The 24,111-nt window shown below is 44.5% G+C and overlaps 1 protein-coding gene across 1 annotated transcript; it reads right to left on the reverse strand.

Moving 5' to 3' along the window:
• Positions 1–120: 120 nt before the first annotated feature.
• On the reverse strand, positions 121–20,117 carry Kel (Kell metallo-endopeptidase (Kell blood group)). The gene is made up of 18 exons (XM_008828613.3): positions 20,045–20,117; positions 19,654–19,792; positions 19,212–19,388; positions 17,885–18,009; positions 17,431–17,577; positions 14,823–14,885; positions 14,548–14,736; positions 13,969–14,117; positions 12,741–12,870; positions 4,371–4,481; positions 3,299–3,397; positions 2,870–2,947; positions 2,367–2,467; positions 2,106–2,216; positions 1,870–1,937; positions 1,494–1,663; positions 1,078–1,173; positions 121–397 (listed from the first exon to the last, which is right to left on the reverse strand). Exons 1-18 carry the CDS (start codon positions 20,090–20,092, stop codon positions 236–238), a joined length of 2,163 nt encoding a protein of 720 aa, XP_008826835.1. The 5' UTR covers positions 20,093–20,117; the 3' UTR covers positions 121–235.
• Between the last annotated feature and the right edge of the window lie 3,994 nt (positions 20,118–24,111).

Raw genomic sequence — 24,111 nt, forward strand, 5'->3', positions numbered from 1 at the left:
GCAAAGCATACACGCACCTGTCTCAAAACAAGGTGGAAGGCAAGGACTGACATCCAAGATTGTTCACTAACACTGGCATGCGCATGCGCACCCTCAACCCACAGGGGTGGGAGGGGAACAGAAACCAAACACCAGCTTTTATTTTGGAAAAACAAGAAGCAGGACTGACTTCTTGGATGGGGATGTTGCCAGAGGAGGTCCATACATCTTTATTGTGGTTTCTTTGGCACCCAAGTTACCAGAGCTGGCAGCGGCTAGAGGGGTTCATGAGGGTGCCACGTGGACAGTGGAAATGCTTGGCAAAGGCTGGGGTGTTGCTGAGGGGCCCATGGACTCGAAGGCTGGGAGGGCTGTGAGTGTCCTGAGGATCTTGTGAGCTGGGCTCTCTGCACATCACCTGAAGAGGAAGAGAGGTTAATGAAGGAGCAGAGCAGAACTCAGAGGGTCATTAGGATGGGCTGGATGTAGGGACAAGGGGATAACCAGAGGAAGCAAACAAAGAGAAGCAATAACAGGATGCTGCAGGGCCACATGGAGCATTTGCTGCTATGTCTAGGTCATTTAATCTGGCATGAGGAGTGTAGGGAGGAACCTAGACGGTGTGATGATAACATTTAAAAGAGATCGTAGCAAGACCTTGTAGAGCTCTGTGAGGGAGTGTGTGTGTGTGTGTGTGTGTGTGTGTGTGTGCTGAAGAATGGGGGACCATGCCTTTGGACAGAGCACAGGGTCAGAAGCAGCCCTGGAATTGAGGTTTCTAAAGAAGAATGTGGTTGGTTATACACTCAGACTATTGTTGGCTCCTTTTTAAGTATTCTTTATATCTGAACATGAGAAAAGAACAAAAATGGGCTTATCTTTTGGAGACAGGAAGATATTTTTCTTTTGGGGGTAGGATAGGGAGCAAGTTGCTGGATTTGGTAGAGGAACCTGTAACAATCTAAAGGATGATTCCCAAGGGACAGATGAGAAAGGATGCCAGTGAAGGCATATCATGGAGCAAAGTTCTTTCAGCATCAGTGACAGGGTCCTTAGCCGACATGAAGCAAGCTGTGGAGAGAGGAGGAAGCTGCTTACCTGGGTGTAGCTTCGGAAGAACAGCTGATAGGGGCTGAGGTCCTGGCTGGGCAGAGTGGTCTCCCCACTATACTGGACTAGTCTCTTGCTGTATGCCTGAATATGGGGATGGGATAGAAAGTTCCCTTAGTTTTCAGACCTTTGGGTATTTCTAGTCTGATGCCAGCTATATAGCACCCCAAACAAGTTCCTGAGACTTCTTATCCAAGTGTGCACTGATGTACTGGTCTGAGCCAAGAAGAAAGGGTACTTACCAGAAGACCTATAGATGTCCTAGAAGGTGGGGATCTACAAGGTAGGAGGGGGATCCCAAGTTGCCATCTGTTCAGTGGGAATGTGAAGGGCAGAAAGCTATGCAACTATGTTTGCATGAGGGACAGCGGAAGGAAAAGTGGAGGACAGGGCCCAGGGCACACCTGGAATGCAATGGCCAGGCCTCCGATGTCAGCAGCGTTTTCCAGGAGTGTGTGAGAGCCATTGAAGGAAGCTGTGCTGGGAAAGGGGAAGGTAGCATAATGGCGCTCCAGACATAGAAGTGCCTCCTGTAAGGCATGGGTGTCACAAGCTGGGCAGCTCCCGGGGAGCACTGTTAAAGAAAGAGCAAGAAAATGAACTAGTGAGGGATGGTGGAACATGGGGAATACCACAGACTGGCTTGGCTCCCAGGAACGTGGAGCATTTCTGAGGCTGTCGCTCCTGGAGCTTTTGAATAACCCTCTTCCCTCCACTTCTCCTTTGAGCCCCTCCCTGATGATCCCTATGGCCCTTACCTCCCGAGAGCCCATTACTCACAGAGTTGGTAGAAGATGTGCAACAACTCGTGGGCCATGATGCTACCAGCTGCGCCAAAGTTCACAGCTCTGTGGAGGCAAGGGCTTGTTTTACTTCCAGAGTCTTTCAGCATTTTATATCCCAATTTTCCACCCACAAATCTCATCCGTTCTAATACTTGTTGATACTTGAGATTGAGATTGACCCTATTAAAAAAAAAAAAAAAAAAAAACTCACCTTCAGACAATGATCCATACCTGGGGTAGCCAGGGTGGAAGAATGGAGGTTGGAGGAGGCCAGCTGGGAAGACCGCCACATGGTCAGATATTGAATAGTAAGCACTGACCCCCCAGGGAGACACCTGCCATCTGCATAGAGAGTACACGCAAACACAGCCCCATCATTTGCCATCCTCTCAAAGCACGTCTAGCCTCTCCCTACCATAATCATGGATTTTGTGGTTAGATCACAGTCCCCATTCCCAGCCTATCTCTGGCATGGGGGTTCTGTTCTCATACCTGTGATAGGGAAAAGGCTGCAAGAAGCTCTGAACGTTTCTGCCCCGGAGGGATCGGACACAGCTCAGGACAGACTGCAGGAAACTAGGGCCAAGCTGTATCTGGGGGAGAGGAACAGGTAACTTGGATGCATAGAGACAAATATAAATGGATGAGGGTATATGCTGCTGGGGACATTTAAACTTAAACAGATAAGTCTTGATATGCCAACACCCACACATAAGCAGAGACTACATTATCTCATATTGCTACAAACTTCTCACACATCTCCACACGGAAAAACGCACAGACACATCAATCACATAATGCATGTGTGCATGTGTATGTGTATTCGCATGGTAGCCCTAGTGAGTTCCAGGGCTGCCTGTAAGACCCAGCCAGCACCAGGGCAAAGAAGAGGTTGGTAGGAATCTCCTACAGAAAATGGATTGCGCTGCAGACTCAGATGGTCCGGAAGGTAAGAAGTCAAGGTCAGAGGAGAGCTTGGAGGAACAAGGACTCACATCACTATATTCCTGCTTGGCCAGCTCTGGCTTCAGGGCTCGTTTGGGAGCTCCCATCTCCACCTGCAGCTGGGTGAGCTGCAGAGAGACATAAAAGTTTGTATGAACCCAGCATTTCCTTGGAGACCCTCAGTCTTCAACTGTCACCCAGATGTGTTCCCCGTGGCTTTTTCTCTCCCCTTCATCCCTATGTGGTTTTGTTTCTTTTTTTATCTTTTTGAGACAGGTTCTCCCTGTTGCCCCAATTGGCCTGGAACTCACTACCTAGACCAGCCTGAGCTCGATCTCGCAGAGATACACCTGCCTTTGCCTCTTTAGTGCTGGAATTAAAGGCACGCACCGCCATATCCGTGTCATCCTTATATCTTGATTCATTGATGTACTTCACCCCTTGAGTGGTCCCACACTGGCCTGCACTCCCAGCCTTACCCTCTTCAGGGCCTCTTTCCGGGTCTCCTTACTTATCCAAGAAAGATTTTTAAGGCGCATGATGAGGGCATCCTTGATCTCAGCAAATAATTCCATGGCCTGTGGGGATAAGGGAAGAAACAGGGAAACAGGATTAGGATTAATTTGAGCCCTGGTTCTGCCACTGTCCCTTGTTTTGGAAAGGGGCCTTGACCCCGAGAGCTACCTGCCCCAAAGGAGCTATTAGAGAAGGGACAGAGCTCAGAAAGGCAGCCGGAGGAGCTGCTGTTCCCACCTGCACCCGGGGCTTTGGTGCACACCCTCCCACTGTTAAGGCATATTTCCTCTCTGTCTTAGCTTCCCAGCAAGCTGAAGTTTCCAGTCATACAGGCTGTGCTGCTGCTCCTGATCGCTCAACTGTTCACTGTCTTATGGGTACCCTTTCTTGGTAGAAGAAACTGAGTGACAATATCAGAAACTTGGACTCTGGCATCAGAGTGATTGAGTTCAAGTCTGCTATTTATTGGCTACAGCACCATGACGAAGTCATTTAACCATCTATGGCTCAGTCCCCTCTCCTATTAAATTATGACAATAATTGGAGTTCAGTAAAATACTTCATGTAAAGTGCTTGTAAGAGAAACCACTACTCACCAAATCCCCCACTCATTCACAAGTTACTTATTTGCACTCCTTAAGATTGGATCATCCAGTGTTCATGAAATATCATGTGTTATTCAAAACTTTTAGATAAACAAGGAGGGAGGGAGGGAGGAGCCTTAAAGGTCAATGAATTTGATTTTCTCTTTTTATGTTTGAAGAAATACAAATCCAGAAATGTTCAGTGACGTGTTGAAATGACATGTTCAAGTGAGGTGTTAAAACGAATGTAAGTTGTGGATACTTTGTGTCCTGTAGTTGAACTATTTGCCCAAGAGATGGAGCAGACCTCTGGTTCCCCCTTGTTGACTTTCTTTTCTATCTAATTCCCAGTCTTGCGTGACACAGGGAGGTCCACAGTCCACAGAACCAGGGCAGGGTGTGTAGGGTGAGAAGAGTAGAGAGATGCAGAGAGGGGAAAGCTCTCACATACAGCTCTTTGGGTGCTTGGGCCGAAGGCCTCACGAACAAACAAAGCCGCCAGGGTAGGCTCGAAGAAGGCGCCTGTCTCTTCAACACACTTCATCCATCGTGGGTGGGCTGGCTGCAGAGACACACTGGAGTAAGTGAGGTTCTGCCTAGGCCTCCGTCCTCTCCACTTTTCCATGCCATTCCTGTTTAGACCTTCATCCCAAAGGATGTTCTCTTTGCTGGACTTTAACATTTTTATTTCCAGGGATGGAGAGATAACTCCATCAACAAAGTGCCTAAGGATGTGAGTTCAGACCACCAAGTCCCACATAAAAAGCCAGGCGTAGAGACTCTCCCGTGGAATCCCAGCTTTAGGTAGAGTGGAGAAGACAGAGTCCTGAAACTCATTGCCTGACTGTCCAGCCTAGCTGAATCAATGCCTTTCAGGTTCAATGAGAGATCCCATCTCTAAAACTAAAGGTGGAGAGTGATAGAGGAGACATTTGATGTTGACGTCAGGCCTCCATACCTATGCACACGTATGTGCACACGTTACTCACAAAGCAACACAAACACACAAAACATTTACTTCCCTTTATCATGTTCTCTGGCAATAAATACCCTCTGCTGCTCATCGGTAAAGAGCTCGCTTTTTGGAGACTTCAAGACTAATGGTGGTGGGCCTGGTTCTACAAACTGCCCAAGCTTGTTGCCTGTTGGTATGAAAGCAAGGCCTTTAGGAGGTATGAAAGTCTCCTGGGAAGGGAGGGAGGAGCAGTCATTTCTCTTACTATAGCAGGTCTGTTACCCACCTGGGCCCCAACCCACTACACAAATGGCCCAGGAGTCCCACCAATGACTCCTTCAGAGCCTTCCTTGTTCAAAACGGGGACTGGAGACAAAAATCATTTTTCTCTACCTAATTCATACCTGCTCCTGAAGTATATGTATTATACTGTGAGATCTTAAAGGTCAGTAAACATAGGCATTAGGTGACACATTGTTTGCTATGAAAAGAGAACAAAGCAAAACACAAGTGACTAAGTACATAGTTCAGAGAACTGGGAAACTTATAACCAATCAGGGAAAGAAAATCAAATGAGAAGATGGAAGGCTTTAACTTGAGAGATGTTTTGAGTTAGCAGTATGAGAGAGAACAGTGGCATGTTTTTCTAGCAATAGGGCACAAAAGTTAACAACAGAGATGCTGGGGGAGGTTTCAGCAGTGGGCTTAAGTGGCTTAAGAGTTAACCAGGGAGTAAGCCCAGAGATATCACAGGGTGAACAGAAAAATACATTCAAAGAGCCAGGGAAAAGGCTTCAGGGAGCTGACATAAGTGAGCTGAGCTAATATGCTAATTTGGATTAGGAGAGATGAAATCATAAGAATATTTCTGTAACTTATTTCCTAAAGATCTGTATACCCGGAATGTGGGATAGCTGTCTCTAACCCTCACACCATGAGCTCAGTTGAGCCTAAGATTTAAGAGGTACCTGTGGGGGCATCCCACTAGAAGAAAGAAAATGGATGACTATTGTGTTAATGAATAGGAAACTCCTGGGCCGGTCTGTTAGGGACTTCATTTTCAAGGTTGCTGTAGATAGACCTGACCACCCATATTTGAATGTTCCAGTCTCTAAGCCTTAAGGTCCCCTGATATATTTACTTGTGGGAAGAAAGGGCTTATTTTCTCTCTATGGCATGCTAATTGGAGTTTTGTAATATAACAGATGAAATGGAAACTGACGGTAAATATGGGACTGATTGCCATGACTGGGTCAAGTGGAGGCTGTGTCGGTCACCGTCCGTGTCCGTGCTGCTCCGTAGGGCATGGTTTTCCGACTGCCTTTCCTTCCAGTTACAGATACACACAGGCAGGAGGAAACAGCATCAACAGGAGGCTAACTGGAGTCCAGCAGGGCAAGTCTACTTCTCTTTTCACACCTCCTAGTTCTTGACATGATCCTTGATCCTCTTTCTTGTTGTATGACAATTTGTTTGTTCAGCGTCTTTTGCTATGGGACACAGCGACTCAAGAATATAGATACCACTCAGACAAGTACCTTAGCCATCTCTTCAGACTTGGAGGGGTGGAGGGTGCTACACTGGTTGGAGGGAATGACGAATTAGAGGATGAACAAAATCTCCAAAATACAAAGGGTGGAAGAAAAACCTCAAATGCAAGAAAATGAAGCCTAATGGATTCATTTCAGGGTAATGGGAAAAAAGTTATAGATATATCACCTCCAAACCATGAATAGTAATAATAATACAAAAAGAAAGAAATCAAGCCTCCAAGAGAGTTTACAGGGAAACAAAATGTTGGCTAATATTCAATAGAGAAAAGGTAGAAATTAGATATTACAGGCTAGTTGGGGACCTATAAGGACTTTTGGGTAAAATTCTCTAATGAATCATTAAAGGGATGTTGTGAAGGCACGAAAAATAATGTGTAACTATTAAAAGACCAAGGTTGGGTCACTGAGTACTACAGTGTCAAAATAACTAATTCTTCTGTTTATAAAGCTCATTAAACTGGAGTATAAGACAGACTAGGACCTACAAACAGAAACGAGCCCTATAATACCATAACTGGGAACTATGGTTCCATGTCGAAGCCCAGGACCACAGCAAACTGGAGAGTACACCCGGCAGAAAAGAGCAGCGTCAGTGAATAGGGCCAAGCCTCCATGAATGCGCACATGCACACATACAGACTGGAGATATGAATATCAGAAAACTATCCCCTAACTTTTGAATGCTTAGAGTAGTTCCAAGTTGGCAAATCACTTTAAACACCAAAAAAACTATCTGTAAATTTTGTCCTGAAGGACCATCACAATACTGCCCCTGAACACAATATCCAGCAATTACAAGTGGGAGTTATTAATGTAAACCCCTGTGCTAGTTTTAACAAACCAGTTGTTAAAAACAACAAAAGAAACAAGAATAATGTCTGGTCTGCCTTCCTCACAGATTTGAGGACCAAGTGACATAATTCCTTGAAAGTACTCTGTATAGTTCAAATTCCATTGGAATGCCAATAGCATGACTCTGTAAATTCTATTGCCCTCTTCTGGCATTATCTTAACATCAGAGAAGCATCCGGTAAAACCACGAATTAATGCTAGTAAGTTAGATGAAGGAATCAATGTTGAATGACAGTGTAGTGCGAGTGGACTCCTGTCTGGTTGAACCATAACTAAGCATTGTGATGGTGACTCAGCTGATTTGACCTTTCCTGACCTTCTATGAGGATCATAACTGCTCCCCACCTCATATTCCTCTTCTCCATTTACTCTTTTGCTCTCCTCCCTAACACCACCCCCAGCATATTTTGTTAATTTCATTTTCTTTCCTCCTCCACTGGAATATATAAACTCTAAGGCAGAAACACTTGTCTATTTTGTTTACTTCTGTTTAATATGTGCCTAAAGAAGCACTTTTCATATAGTTGGTGCTCAATGAATATTTATCACATAGCCCACCTAATCATGAGTGATGAAATATACCTGCAATCCCAGCAGTTGGGGAGCTGAGGCAGGAGGATTACAAGTTGCAGGCCCGGCATGGTAATACAGTAAAACTCTGCCTCAAAACATTGAAAAGAATAAAAAAATCACATAAAAGAATCGATGAATCTATAGCTAAGTCAACAATAGGCTGACTTGATGCCCTTGTACCTGCAGGAACTAATTAGTAGTTCAAATTAAGAAACATTGAACAAAAGTTGCAGATGACCCAAGGCTGCAAAGGAAAGGGAACAGATAGATTGTTTAAACAAAGGCTTAAATCGCCTTAATAAATTGGGATGATGGACTGAATATAAATAAACTGAATAGAGGCAAATGTGAGTCAAATCTTGCTTTTACTGACCTAAATCTAGCCTCACATGTTTCTTAAAAGAAATACCTCCTGGGGGCTGGAGAGATGGCTCAGCGGTTAAGAACACTGATTGTTCTTGCAGAAGACCTGGGTTCGAATCCCAGCACCCACATGGCAGCTAACAACTGTATGTAACTCCAGTTCCAGGGGATCTGACAGCCTCTTCTCTCCTCTGAGGGCATTGCACGACACGGGTGCACTTACCTACGTGCAGGCAATACACGCATACACATAAAATAAAAATAATGAATAAAATATTTTGAAAAAAAGAAGAAAAGAAATATCTCCTTTAGCAGGCATTTCTATTGACCATGTATTCAAAATTAGACAACAAAAGATGGCCAGATAAGAGACTCAGTGCTGTGTTAGAATAAAAATATACACTAGGATTCCTTCTGAGGAACTTAATCAGAAGTCTGTAATGACCATTTTATAGAGCCGAGTATTTTTGTTAAATCAAACCCCCAAATCTGGTGTTACTAATGAGTTCACTATCCTTCTTGCACCATGAGTCAGAAAATCTCATTGCTTACCTTAAAATGTGTTCTTTTAAAATATAAATCAGATAAACTCCCATAAATGTCTTAATTTATGAAGAGAAAAGCAAACATGCTTTAGGTGACCTGCCAGGCCCTCTCCTCTCTGATTTCCACTTCAGTCTTGTCCTGTTCATTCTGTTCTGGTTGCTCCGGCTATTCCCCAGTTCTCAGTCACCCAGGACCTGCCTCAGCAGCAGCACTGGGCACAAGCCTGGCATGCAAACTCCAACATTGCTTTTCAGCTCAGAGCCACCAGGAAGATCTCACATGTCGCACCCAAGTTTTAGCTACTCTGCTTCATGCACTGACCCAATGAGATGAGACAGAAAATTCCATCCTTTCTCTAGATATTGTTTCAGTTTTATCAGATACTAAGAGTTCCTAGTGGTGCTTAAACCCTCTCTGATCACTCTGTCTTAGGAATCCCAAAGAGCATGCGTTGTCTAAACCAGCGTTCACTAGGCACACATCTCTGTCTTTTGTGCTACTGGGACAGAGTCAAGTGGTAATGACATAAACCATAGGAAACACAAAGCTGGAAATGCTTAACTATCTTGCCCTTTATAGAAGAGTTTGCTGGCCCAGTGTCATATCACCCACATATTTTACAACCCTGCCCTGTGTGTATGTGGTTAAAAATACAGCCTCCTTAAGTGGGAAAACCATGATGGAGGGGTGAGACAATGCGAGAGATAAACAATGCCCAACTAGTTTTGAAAACCAGAGGGAACCATAGTACTCTTACAACCTACTGACAAATTATACATAGCAGATCAAGAAATATATGTCTAGGTAAGGTTTATCTGAGAACAACTGGTCTTTGCCCAAGATTTATCTACATGACACACAGTAATTAAAAATACCAGACTGGTGGAACTAACCTTCTTGGGTGTTTAACAGACATACTTTGAAACCTATACTAATTTAGTCAGAGGGACATAAAGGACAGTTTTTGCTCCTTGCCCTCCTAGGTCGACTAGTTCCAGGGGACTTTGAGCATCTCTCAAAATGTCCTACAATGGTGGTGGGTCACCTGTCCTCTTGATCAAGGAACACGAGGAGACCCCACCAGATGGACTTGAACCAGTGTCCAGTCTATAAAAATGATGGTCAACACAGACGAATCATTTCCTCCATGCTTCTAAGCGAAGCCAACCATGTGTATGGCCTTAAACACCCAAAAGGAAAGTATAACCAAAGATTAAAGGGGCCAATATAATTTCATAAGAGTCCATATGTATAGCTTAAGGCTACATAACAAGCGACAATGCCACACAGGTGATAACTTCCATTGAGTTGTTGGCCAAAGTGGCCAAAGGGACTCCCACATAGTAACCCAGCAAAGAACTGGGAAATTGAACAGCAGACCCCAATCTTATCTAAAGGAATATTGACAACTGATTACTGCTAGATGAGGAACAGCTGACCTTCCTAAAACAAAGACCTCTAGATAGGCTGACTAGATTCACCAGAAGGGCAAGTAGTGGGGAATGGCTGAGGGTGCCAACAACACAGCAGACAGTAGCAGGGATATCAGAGTATAAGGGCTTTAGTAGGGGGAGGCAGGCTATGGGAGGGTGCTACCTGGGAAGTGGGTGTATAAACAAATTAATTAAAAAAATTTTTTAAATTCTTCAAAGCATAAAAATTTGCTCTTTAATAATTGGTGGATGTGAAAAACATTACCACTGAAACCTACCTGATGACTTTATATCCATGCTTAGATGCCAAGGAGCTCAGAAAGTAACGGAGTGCAACTAGTAATAGTGAGATATATAGAAATTAGAAATGCATGTGCATCTTAGTGTCAATTGTATTGAAAATGAATTTTCCTGTATGAAACTGTGTATTTTAATAACGAAATGGAGATCTTTTTTAAAGGTTAAAACCTCATTTAATTTTATGTCTTATAGGGTTTACATTGAGTACAATATTTTTTACAGCCAATTTTGAAGAAGATGGATCTTAGCTCTGGAAATTGTTATTGAATATGTCAGTGTTGTTGTAATGAAATTCTTCTTCTGACTGTGTGGTTATTAAATAAATAAAAAATACAGCCTCATGAACCAAGCACATCTATTTTGGCACCTGCTTCTTCACTGATGAGCAGTAAAATCTTGAAGTTACTTATCTTTCTTGTACCTATTTTTTTCATCTGAAAAATGGGAATTAAAAACCTCAGAGCATTTCTGGGAGGATTAAGTAAAATAACCTACTGAATGGTGTACCTGATGTCTAACAGTGATATATCAGATGTATGTCATGCCACTTTTTGTACTGTTGAGAAGGGTAAAGCAGCTTCTCCAAGATCATATTACCATACCCTGGGAGAACCCGGTATAGCTTTTACAATTATACACCCCAATGGAAAGGTCAGTGATTTCAGGATTTATAAACCTTCTACATTCTTTGAACATGAGTCTCAGGTTGACATGATTGTACCGTCCAAGAGATGACCTCATGCCATGGTGCTGGCATTTACAGGAAACTAGTTATTTGTTGCCAGGAAGTTTGAAGTTGGGGTTATGCTCTGCTTCATCTGATTAAGTGATAGGTTAGGCAGGAGCTCTATGAGAACCTGCCCCCCACTGAGTGACCATCCTAAGGAGGAACGGTCTATACATAGTACACTAAGGAAATACCCTGGCCCTGAAGCCATCCTATCAGAGTGCAGAGCTGTGCCCTAACAACTTGCTAGCTATGTTACTATGGTCAAATTCCTTAAGAGTTTTACATCCATGACTCCACCTTTAAGGCAAAGCTAAGATGATATCCATGTTACCTCATAGAATTTTGAGGATTAAGCCAGTCAATGAAGTGAATTTTCAGAGAAATGACTGACATTTTAAACTCTGAATAAACAATAACTACATTTCCGTCTCTGTGAGTTCATTTCCCCCTCTCTAAATTCAACATGTGTGTGTGTGTGTGTGTGTGTGTGTGTGTGTGTGTGTGTGTGGTGTGGTTGCTCACGTGCCATGGTGCAGGTGTGGAGGTCAGAAGACAACCTCAGGTGTCAATCTTTGCCTTCCACCTTGCTTGAGACAGGATCTCTGCTGTTTGCTGCTACACACACCAGGCTACCTGGCCCACGAACTTCCAGAGGGTCTCCTGCCTCTGTTTCCCATTTTCCCATAGTAGCACTGGGATTACAGATGATCATTACCACAACTGGCTTTATGTGGCTTCTGGGGATTTGAACTCAGGTCCTCACCCTGGCCTAACAAGCACTTTAGCCACTGAGTCATCTCTCCAGGCCTCAAGAAATATTTTGAAAGACTTTTAAGGTAGAGAAATGGTCCACAAATTAATAAGAAAAAAAGTGATTTCTTTTCAAGACTATAAACAGGCCACTGGGGTTAAGATGTACCCAAAGTATTAGACATGTCCACTTGCATTTGAATGCATCTGACCTAGGATCTCAAGGATTTTTCTAAAGGAAGATCTGTACATCTCAGGTAATGCAACCAACTCTGGTTTATTCAGAACATTTCTTATACAGTCCCCTCCTCAGATATGTTATGATCTTCCCTAGGAAATCCATTTACAACCAAACAGATCCCACTGGATCAGAGATAAATTCTGTGATGCACATTTGAACATCAAACAAACATGAAACCCTCTAGACCAAAGGCAACTGTATGCCCAATGTCTTTCATCCCAAGAAGTCTTAAGCTTTAGATCCACTTCCTCAAACCATAGGGCTCAGGAAGACAGCAGATTATTTATAAGCGACGACAAAGGAGGACCTCTCCTTGATAATTTCGCTTTAATATTTAAATTCTAATGCTCAGCAATGCACAGAAGTTGATCTCTTACCATATCTTGGTTCTCAAGATATACACTGTCTTTCCATGCTGCCTGCTTCCTTAGTGGGGTGAGAGGGCTTTCCTCTAATGGCTTCTTCCCTCTGGACATATATCAATAGTTGTCCCAATATGCTAAATACATTGTGTTTTCTCCTCACCAGGGGTGGGCGCTCAGTCAACTCCCGTAGTTTCTGACTCAGCTCTCTGCGTGCCTCCCGGAATTTACTGTCCAGAGCTGGAGAAAGGGTCTCCACCAACCCCAAGATCATGTAGCTCTGCATCATATCCCTATGGAGACAAAATACCCCACCTAAAGTTAAGGCTTGTAAGGATGCACAGGGGAAGATTCCCTTTAATAAGTAAGCTTGGTATTCTTGGAGGCAGCCCGTTCTCTTCCGTATTTAGACAAAATAACTACCATGGCATGCAAAAACATAAAGAAGAGTCTTTCTTAGTATGGCTTGGGGAGTGACAGAAAGAACAAAAGAGAGGCTGCCTTCACAAGTCACTGGGAGAGAAGGAAAGAGTTGTCTGTTTCCACAACCAAGAAACTTCAGCTCATCTGACAATATACTCCCTAAACAAAACAGAGCTGTGTTTGTGAGTCTGTGATTCTGTTGGCCTGCTGGCTGCTCTCCTTCTAGGTACACATATAAAACTGCTGAAGTCCACATGATGACTCCTCTACCTTGCTCATAATGGGTTTCTAGACATTGTTGCCACTCAGCTTCTATTATGAAAGAGAGAGAGAGAGAGAGAGAGAGAGAGAGAGAGAGAGAGAGAAAGATTTGGGTCTACCTTTAGATGGTGGCTACCCAGGCATCAGGGAAAACCAAGAGCCCAGTACAAAACCATACTCTCATGCCCTCATGGTTTGATTTTTCTGATCACAGCAGAAACAGTCTTAGAAATTCTTTCCCACGAGGGCTACAGAATTCTCCTAAACAACTGGGAGATGGTCCTTCTTCAACGTTCCTCCTCTCAACAAGATTTCCCATTTCCATCTCCCCATACCAAACACCTCTTCCTTCTGCCCATACCCCTTGGCTACTGAGAAGACATAAATGCCCTCAGATCTTGCTGGAAGCTAGGCATTCCAGCATTTCCTATAGAACAGGAACTCTTAAAAGCCTGATGCTCCGTTCCTGGAAGATGCCTTATCTTGTCTGACCCCTGTACCCTTCATTTTGTGTGTTATATAATCCTCATGTCCCCAAGCCTTACATACTTCTTGATTCTTGTTTCTTCTCGTGCCATCCACTCCCTACTTGTCTCTGTCCCCATGTGTAGCAATCCCTCTCAACCAAAGGTGTCCTTATTCCCTGAGACTTGGGTGATCCCAGCATCCTTCCATCCCCACTGCCTGCCCATCCCAAAGAGGCAAACCTGTTTGTGAGCAGCTCCTCTTCTACCAGTTGGGACATGTTTCTCAAATAGTCTAGGTCATGGACCACCAGGGGCTGGGAGGGACTCAAGGACATCGGCGTGAATGTTGCTTGTAAGCAGGACAACCAGTCGATGGCAGGGGCCATTTCCTTAAAGGAAGGACACAAAGCTGAGGAGAGGGAAAGGAAGAAGGAAAGGGACAGACGGAGAGTGGGGGGTCCGTGTTGGGGAAGGCCTGGAGAAGACTGAAGTTGTAGAAAATTTGAGATGAAAAAGAATTAAGGGGCCAGCAAAGATGGCTCAGAGGGTAAGGGCACTTGCCACCAAGCCTGACCAACTGAGTTCAGTTCCCCAGCTAACATGATGGACGGTGAGAACCGACTCCTGCAAGTTGTCCTCTGACCTTCACGTGGGTACCTTGGCACACTCATACCCCACCCACCTCCTGACGAATGAATGAATGAAGTTTTTTAAGTAAAGGAATTAAGAGCACTAAGGGAAGAAGACAAAGTACAGGGCCGGGAGGGAGTCGGAAGACACCGTTGTGCACACAGTGATCAGGCCTTCAGTTCCAGGCACCTGCAATTCATTGATAGTGACCACATGGAAGAGCTTGTCTTGTGTCTGCTGCTGCTCTAGGGGTCTCAGAAACCGGAACAGCCGTGAGGTAAAGAAGATGGACCAGGAAGCATGTTGCTGCACCTTCTCCGGGTCACCTCCAAGCAAAGTTCCTAGTCGATTTAGGTAGGTCAGGTATTCCCGCAGAATCTAGAGGAGGGCAGCTGTGGTCACAGAGGCTAGAGGCCCCTGCCTTTCCCCTGGCTGCAGAGAGCAGGCTTTGTGTGACATCCTACCTGGGCATAGATCTTCTGCTCCTGCTCTTGCTTGAGGAGAATGTCAAACTCCGGCTGGTCTATCTGTGCACAAGAGAGACTGGAGAGAAGGGGGGAGCAGAGGGGATGGAGAGGGCAGGCATGGGAGACAGGGAGGTACCACGGGTATGGGAAGATGAGGATAAAGAGACGAGAGATAGGCTAAATTATGCCAAGAAAGCAAGGGACTATGGGAAAAGAGTCTAGGTGTGGAAATGTAGAGATGTCCAGCAACGGAGAAGACAAAAACCTGTTCAAGAGGAGGCTATTCCTTGTGTCAAGGTAGATCTTGGGTCAAGGATGCGAGACACCCCGTCAGGTGTAGTATTAAGAGGTATGCAAACTCATTAAACAAGTTGTATATTTTAATACACACTTTCAAAACTTAAAAGTAATGGATTGTCTCATGAGTCCTACAGTGCTAGAGGGGAGCAGTCGGCTTAGAAGAGGTGAGGCTTTGCGTTCAATCCCTGGTGCTAAATGCCACAATGCATTTCATTCTGTTTTATTTTTAGAGTCACAGTAGTTTTGTTCCATTTTGGAAAAAAATATAAACTCAAAGACCACAAATTTAATATTTTCTTCATCATGAATTTTGTACTGATTCATATTTTTAAAGAATATTCATTAAAATGCCACATATCTTGACAATGAGTGTGTGGGACCTGCTAAACTGCATCCCAGGCAAGTGTCCTGTGCACGTCTCCTTAGTTCCAGCTCTGACGTACCCTTGATTTTGAAAAATATTTTCTTTTCTTTCCCTGTTCCTATTTCATTGCCCAACTCCTACTCCAGCCTGTATACATTACTTCTCTCATGAAAAATCTTTTTTATCACATTTTAAGTTCAAAGTTTAGAAAGAAAAGGGCATCGCTGCACTTTTAACTGTCCTCCTGAACTCCAATTCCAATCACTGTCCATTCTTTGTAACTAACTCCAAGTTTTCCGTTCCATTTTCCCATCATTTCCTCCATAAGCTAGGGGCTCTCTGGGATCAAAAGTAACTCCTTCTTCTTGAAGTTCTCCCCCTTTCCTTTGTGTCCCACCCATGGTGGTTCATCCTCCATGTCTGTGACTCTTCTGAGTTCCTTATTCTGCTCCCACTCTTTGTGGGTTCCCTGTACGGCCACTCTCCACCTCCATGGAACTGGCTGAGTGACTCATCTCTTCCACCCCCTGTATTTGTTTTCACACCAAGTCCTGGGAAAGCATCTAGGACCATCAACACTGTTGAAAGTGACCATGGACTCATGTTCAGATCTTTTTCGTTTCTACTGCTATTTATGGACCTCATTTAGATTCCTTAGAAGCTTGATGTTGCCCTCCAAAGCTCAGTCTACTTGAGTTCTGTGCACAGCCATCATAATATTTGAAAGGTCTCAGAATTTTCGGTATTTCATATACAAGTGATTTTCAATTCTTAACGTCCTGGGCCAGCAATGACTGGACACTGTCTTGTATTTTCAGTCCTAGTTTCCCTCTCACTGCTTCCCTCCTAACCCCCAGACCAGTTTAAATGACCCAGAATGCCAATATTTCCCTTGTAATATCATCTTCATCTCCACCTGAGTAATTTAAGCATGTACCAAGGCTCCTCTCTGAGTCTTTCTTAACCACTTCAGATCTTAATCCTCCAAAAGCACATCAGTTAAACTTCTGAGCGCACTCTTTAAAATTGCATTTTAGACTACCTCACACTGATTATCACTTCCTCTTGAATATTCACCACCTACAAAGTAGTGGAATCATTTCTTTACCACAGAAGCCGATACGGAGCACTTCGTTGTTTAGCACAGTAGTGACGGCTCCGTTCTTTATTCACTCGCTCAACAAACATCTGGCGAGGGCCACTAGTTGTCTGAGAAGAACTCTTGTCTGTTGAGGACACAGTCTTTCAGAGTGTTAGGCATTGAGAATGAGGACATGGATGACAGGAGGTTTTCCCGAGCTCTTAGCTAGGGTGTCAGTGAAGACTTATTGGAAGAGATTCTCAAAAGCAACATTTGAAAACATGTAAGAACCTTCTAGGCTGATTGTGGGAGATTGTGACAGGCAAGAAAGCAGCATATGTAAAGAAAAGAGGAGTATTCTTGGCTCTACGTGTGAGTCAGCAGAGCTTAGGGCATGAGGGGAGGGAATGCATGTGGCAGGAGATAAGGCTGAAGAAGAGTGTAAGAGTCAGATCACAAAACTTGCGATGCTTTGCTAAGGATTAGGGACCGTATCTTGATGACTGAGTGATCTATTAAAATGACAGTTTAGAAAGGTCTCTTGGGCAAAACTGAAGAGTAAATAAGGGGAGAGCAGTTCTAGAGACAGAACGGCTAGTGGAGAGGGCTAGGAAATCCAGAGTTGTAGTAAAAAAGGTTCACAGGGCCGCACTCCCCCCAGAGCTGGCCCTGCAGCATCTTCTCTTACTCTTGCCTACTGTCTCTGGATTCTGTGGTAGTATTTTTCCCTTAGGACAGGGCCGTTCCCCACATTGCATATTTGTCTTATCTCCCAGCCTGAAATCTTTTTCTAAGAGAACATAGCCTGGAGTTAGAAACGAGTCCAGGTTCAACTGTGGTTTTGCCAGTTCATCCCTCACCTGGATGACTGGTGTATGTGGAGGGGCTGGATGAGGTCGCAGATAGGCTCTGAAGAATGGAAAGTGGCCATATTGACTCATCAGAAGCCTCAGTGTTCGGTTAAAGTCTAAAGAAGTCCAATTGCCAGAGATGTGCCAGCCTCCAAGCTGAGAAGAGAGACAGGACTGAGCACAGAGAACCGATCCCCAAATGTCTTATTTGTTCCTTCCTCTAGTGCTTTCTAGATTCTGGTTTTTGAGCCCTTTGTTTCCTCTAGAGCTCTACTTCTTTCTCTGCTCTCACTTATCCTAAGTCTCAGTTCTTCATAGAGTGTTTCCATTTCTATCTCCCTCTTAAAACTTGAGAATTCAGAAGAAACAGACATACATTCTAAAAAAATCACGGCATCCCCTAAGCATGCACTGTTCCTATGAACTATGTATCTAAAAAAGCTGATGTCCCAACTTTTCTCACCTCCTCAATAACTTGTCTGAGGGGACCAGCCCCTGCAGCTTCAATGGCATCTGTGTCCATGCAGGAGTTATAAAATTGGAAAGCTTTTTCCTCCCCAGAGCCTGGAGGCCAGGATCCTGAGTTCTCTACAAAGGAAGGAGGGAAGAATTAAAAAAGTGGAGGCCAGTGCAGAGACAAACAGAAGATGTAAGCCACACTCCAACCTTATTGAAATGATCAGGAAAGTTCCCCATGGGGATGTGGGAGAAAGGGAGAGGGAGGGTTGAGTTTGGGAAAATGAGAGCAACATTCAATGTTTCATGGCTCAATTTTGTGACATGAACAAAAAAAGATGAGGAAAGGACTAGAGAAGATGCAGAGACGTAAAAGGGTTGGAGGGAAAAGGAGAAGGTCACGGAACAAGTGGGATGTAGGTAAAGGAGACTCGGGTAGAAATGAAAGGCAGGGGCGAGAGGAATGGAAAAGCAAGGGAAGATCGGGAACCAAGAAGCATCTGCAGAATTTGAGGGAAGAAAATTCATCTGGAAAGATTCAGCAAAGAGAAGAAATAGGAGGCACAGCTCAAACACGCATCCTCTCGACCCCAGGAAACAAACACAATGTAATAATCCAAACACGTATCCTGAATCATCCCCCACTAGTATCTCAGCCCACCCCAGTTCTGTGTGTCTGACTTCTCTCCGTTTTGGAAGGTGGTGTTCATCATCCTGAGCATTTTTTTCTTTTCATTCTGTGCTTTAACTGAAAGTATTCCAAGAGCCACTTCCTCCTCCCTTCCCCATAAATAGGAGACAGATTTCAATTTATACCATCCGCACCTTCTTTAAGTTTTCCTGGAATGAGAGCCCTGCCTATGTTCTATCAAACATAATCCTCGCCTCCATCCTCCGACTTCCTGGGACCCACTTCCAATTTCTTAGTTCCACCTCTTGATTTTCCTCACAGTCTGACAGCTGATTTATCTCCTTTGTAGCCTCTATCTTGAGCAATGCCCTTTACCTCCACCTAACTTGTTTCTCTTGGCATATCCTGTGTGCTGACTCATATTCTTTCCATTACCTACCAACAATAACAAGGCCTTCCTCTCACTTCCTGCCCTGTTAACTACCCCACCTCTTTTCTTTCTCCAGTCATCAATCCTTATTTTCCCACTTACTCCATTTCCACTAGCTTGACACAGCTCCAGGCTTCAGTGGGGACCTAAGAGATCGTTTTGAGAGGCATTGCACAGCAGGCTTTCCATAGTTACGCATAATTTAGGACCATCAAGGTCATCTACAACTCAGTTACCTACTTGCCCAGAAAATATGCCAACCTGTTTCCTTACCTAGTAGTCTCTGCAGCTGGCTTTTGTTCTCCTCTGCCAGCATTTGAAAAGAGTTACTGATCCCATTGGCTGTATCACAGACAAAGCTGAAAAAATCAGTGCAGGGGTCCACGCTGGTGTTCCCAGAGGCCAGGTAATGGGCCAGGAGATCCAAACACACAGGTGTCTCACAGGGACCTGTGAACAACAGTTCAGAGCTAGAAAAGATGAGGGAAAGGGACAAGAGCTCCCCCCAGGGGCTGACACAAGACAGAAAGGCAAAGGTAAGGAAAGAAATGGTTTGACTCATGGTCTGCCCTGGGGCTCAGAGAGGAAGCCATGTGGATGCCCAGGTAATGTAAGGAAAAGGGCCAGCAGGTTAGAGGGTAGAAGCCTCCGGAGCCTGGACTAGGACTTGTGAGGGATGGCTGCCTAGGTCAAGGGATTGCAGGCTCTTCCTTACGAGGACCACAGTTCCGGAAGATGTAGACCCAAAGCACAGAAGAACCAATGACCAGGCCAAAAAGCAGGACAGCAATCATCACTCTTCTGGCTCTAGCCCACTGTCTGCTCCATTCAGCAGGTGACTCTTCTGAAGAGCTCTAGGGGAGGAACCAACAGGAGAAATACAAAACAGGAGTTTGGAGGGGGCACGGAGGAGAGGATGGGGGTCAGTAGAGACAGTACTAGAATCCCTATGTACAGAGGTGATGCTGCTGCGTCTCCCCAAGATTCGGCCTCCTTCAGACCTCTGGTGCATGAGAAAGAAATTCTTCAGGGTAAGAATCAAGCAGGATTTGTGGGAGTTTCGAGATAGAGGAGATGACCCCAGAGTCGTGGAGGAGGCCACTTACCTCCTGGCTCCAGGGAGGTCCCATCCCACTGGTCCGGTTCTGTCCCATCAGCTCTTCCCCGCGTCTGTCCTTCCCCTCCTGACGTGAGCAGAGGAAGGAGGAGGAGGAGGAGAGAAAAACTGTTTCAGGAAGGGGGGAAATGGTAAAGATAGTTTTATCAAGGCACTTTGATGCTCTGTGCCTCATCCCTCCACATTTTCATCTCACAGCAGTATCTGGAGGATGAACCTCTCCCCTGTATATCCATTCTTCTCACCTTCCTCCACCCCTCCCTCCCCTTTCCCTCCTATTCTGGAAGACTCCCCTTAAGTCCGTCTGTTGGCTAAGGGGCAGAATATTTGCACACAGCCACCCTACTACCCCCAACCCCACGTGCTAGCTCTAGAAGGGGATATTTCTCCAGGACACTTGCCATCTGTCTGTGCTTCTCTCTGGCTCCCAGAATCCTCTCTGGTTCTGCTCCAGATGTTGAATCTAAAGACTAAGATTTAGAAAGTGACCTCCCTCTGCCCCCACCCCAGTCCCTGTGGCCTGGAGGAGGGGCACCCCTGACACTCTCTCGCTCTCTCCCCAAATGTGCACTGTTGGCCTCTGGGTGGAGCCTGTTTATCAGTGAGGGTACACTCAGGCCTCCCTTCCTCCCTTATCTCAGTTTCTCAGGGGAGAAGAAGGAGAAGTCTTCCCTCAACAAACAATCTTGCCCCTGTCTGTTTCCCATATTCTGTTCTGTGACTTTGTTCATCATGTCTCTTTATTTCTAGAATATTCTACCCTCTTTTCTTCTCTGATTGGAACCTCTTGGATTCTTTCAGCCCTGGGTCAAATGCCATCTTTCCCAGGAGGCCTCACAGCACCCTGCTCATTCACACTGTTCCCAAGCACACTTCATTGCTTTTCCTTGTGATCCATGCATGGCCCTGCTGGTTGTACGCAAAGTGCTACAGTAAAAAGATCACTCAAGGAACAGACACTAATCTGCTAATTATTAGCTCTGTGACAATAAACAAGCCACTTGAACTCTCAGGCAGGTGAGCAAGTTTTGTCCTCTGGAAAATGAAAGTGATACTTTCCTATGCCTGTCTCGCAGGGTCTCATACCTGCTGTAAAAGAACGGAGCTCTCTTGAATCTCTTTCTTTATTCCGCACTCAATTATGCTGATAGCATGACTCTTCGTGTTCTTATAGTTTGAAAAGCATTTTGTGAAAGGTACTGTATCCCTTTTCCATCATGTCTCTCTAAAATGCTTCATTGACATTTATAGAAATGGATGGGATTTCAAGCCCAAATTCTCCTTCCCACATCATCCTGAGCTCTCATCAGAAGTCTCAGTAAAGCAAGCATATTTCTGGGAGCAAATATTTCACCTCTGTCCTCTGTGTCTTCATCATAGGCTATGGGATGTGTGAACATGCTAATACTAAGGACATGATGTAAAACTTCCTAATTATATCAGCAGTGTGGGTTCATTGGGAGGGAGATGGGTGTTGAAGGATGGCTTTGTAATTTGCAAAGTAAAGCAAAGCTACTCTGTCAGTAGGACCCTGTTATGGAGTACCAGAACAAAGTCATAAAGAAAAATCTGACTTCATACAAGAGAACATAAGGTATTGGGGAAATTTAGACTTTTGAGGAAAGATGGGACAGGATAAAAGAATATCTAAGAAACGCTGATATGGTATTGAAGATACAGTCTGAATGAACAAAAACCAGGAGACAGCAGCTTCATTAGTAAGCAAGAGAATGAAGGAGGGCCTGGCCCAGGTAGACGGCCAGTAAAGGAACACATAGAAAAGATCATGCAAGAAAATGAAGTCATGGAAACTAATTGTTGAGTCATTCTAGTAAATCACAGATGAGCCCCGCTGTGCTCTTGAATGGCCAAGACAACAGTACGGCCAGCAAGAGAAGGAGTGGAATCGTGGATAAAGATGGGAATGAGGATTGGCCAGAGGAAAAACTGGCAGGTCAGAATTTCAAAAGTGCCTGGTCTGGGGCCCAGCGTGATGGTGCAGCAAGTAAAGGCACTTGTCATACATGCTTAACAATCTGAGTCCAATCCCCAGAATTCATGGTGGAAGGAGAAAACTCCCCAAAATTGTCCTCTGACCTCCACATACATGGCATGACAGCTGCATGCTTGCATTTACACGCAGACACATCATACACCATGCACATCATGAACACACATGTGTATACACACAAAGCAGGTGGGAGGGCTTGGTCTGCTTTGGCACATACCAGTGCTGCCTTCCTTGCTCAGGAAGTCCACTACTCCACCCATGTACATCCATACCTCCATCAGCATTTCCTTTCTCACTTTCTACCAGTCAATCCCTTTAGTTGATGTTCCTCTAGGAAAATAATAACAGGGACAATTCAGATTATGTGAGTATAAGCCGAGGGCTAGTTCCTGCAGTGAGACCATGGTGCCGACACATGAGAGTTATGAACATTAGCCCTCTGGACAATCACCACAGCCTGAACTTGGGTTCTCTGTATTGGTGAAATTGAGCCAGCCACTATGAAGATATGGTAACAAAGCCATCAGGAACTGGGCTCACCCCTCCCTTCTGAGCTGCTCCAGACAGCAAAGTAACCTCTGTTCCCAGAGCTGCCTCAGGAGTGAGGCCTCCTTATCTCCCATGTCCTTCTTTGAGTGAGTCATCAGTACCACAGCCATGCCCAGCGCGTGTGCAGAGCGGCCACCAAAGTGAGCCTGACAATGAGGGATGGGGACCCAACAGCCACCGCGTTTGTCTGCAGACTCTACTTCCCAAGTGCTTTAATTTCTGTGTCCTCTCTATTTAATTACAAGTGCTTTTCCTTAACCCTCAATAACAGCAGCAAGTGACAGAAATTATAACAGTAGCATCTTTTTCTACACGTCCCAGGGGCTAAGAATGTGTAGAACACTTTGCCCACGCATATGTTTTTTTCTTGTCAGTCTTTACAGAAATTTTGTGGTGGGGAGAGAAGAGCTAGAGTTCACTCCACTTCAAGAAGGACAAAGAGGAGGTATATGGAAGTTCCATAAGCTTATCCATACTTATAAAATCAATCATTATCAGAATTGGGAATTGAACCAAAACCTAAACAATTAACCCTCTCAGGCATTAAAATTGTTTGAATAAATTTATTTCCTCAAAATGTGCTTTTAGTCTATGTTTTTAAACAATTGTTCACTGTCTTATATTGTAATATGATGGTCTGGGGGTCAGTGCTGGTGATCTCACCCAGGGATAGGGCCTGCTAAGCAGCTTCTTGAATGCTAAGCTACATCCCAAGCCCTCAAATTCTTTTTTTTTGTTTGTTTGTAGGGATGAGGGTGTGCATGTTCTCTTGTGTACTACATATGTGTGCAGACATGTGTGGAGACAAGAAGTCAATTTCATATCTTCTATTGCTGTTCACCTTATTTTTGGAAACAAGATCTCTCCCTGAATCTGGAGCTTACCAACTCAGCAAGACTTGCTGGCCATTGAGTGCAGGGTCTCCTCCTGTTTCTGTTTCCCCAACACTAAGACTGCAAACACTTGTCACTGTGGTCTGGCTTTTATATGAGTGCTGGGGTTTTGAACTCAGGCCTCAAGCTTGTGTGGCAAATTGTTATTATTATTATTATTTTATTATTTTCAAATCATAGATGATCCTCCAGATCATATTTGTCCTCCTTTAAAAGCATAAATAGAAAGTTCTAAACCTGCACCCCAAGGACCCAGGTCTCCTGTTAAATTTTTAAATTTATTTTTTGTGCATGAGTGTTTTGCTTGAATGTATGCAAGCGTATTCATATCATTCAATGCCAGAAGAGGGTGTCAGATATCCAAGACCTGGAGTTACGGGCTGTTATTAGCTGCTATGTGGGTGCAGAGAAATGAACCTGGGTCCTCTGCAAGAGCAAACAATGCTCTTAACCCCTGATGCATCTCTCTAGCCCCCTCCTGATCTTCTTGCCAAAGTCCTCAGTGCTGCTTCTGACATCAAGATTAACTGCCCCGATTCATTCAGAATTGGGTCTATTACACCTTAGTAAGTAGCTTCTTGGTTGTTATCACTGTAATCAAGT

Source organism: Nannospalax galili, unplaced genomic scaffold (assembly GCF_000622305.1).
Source record: "Nannospalax galili isolate Female #2095 unplaced genomic scaffold, S.galili_v1.0 scaffold233, whole genome shotgun sequence".
Classification (NCBI taxonomy): domain Eukaryota; kingdom Metazoa; phylum Chordata; class Mammalia; order Rodentia; family Spalacidae; genus Nannospalax; species Nannospalax galili.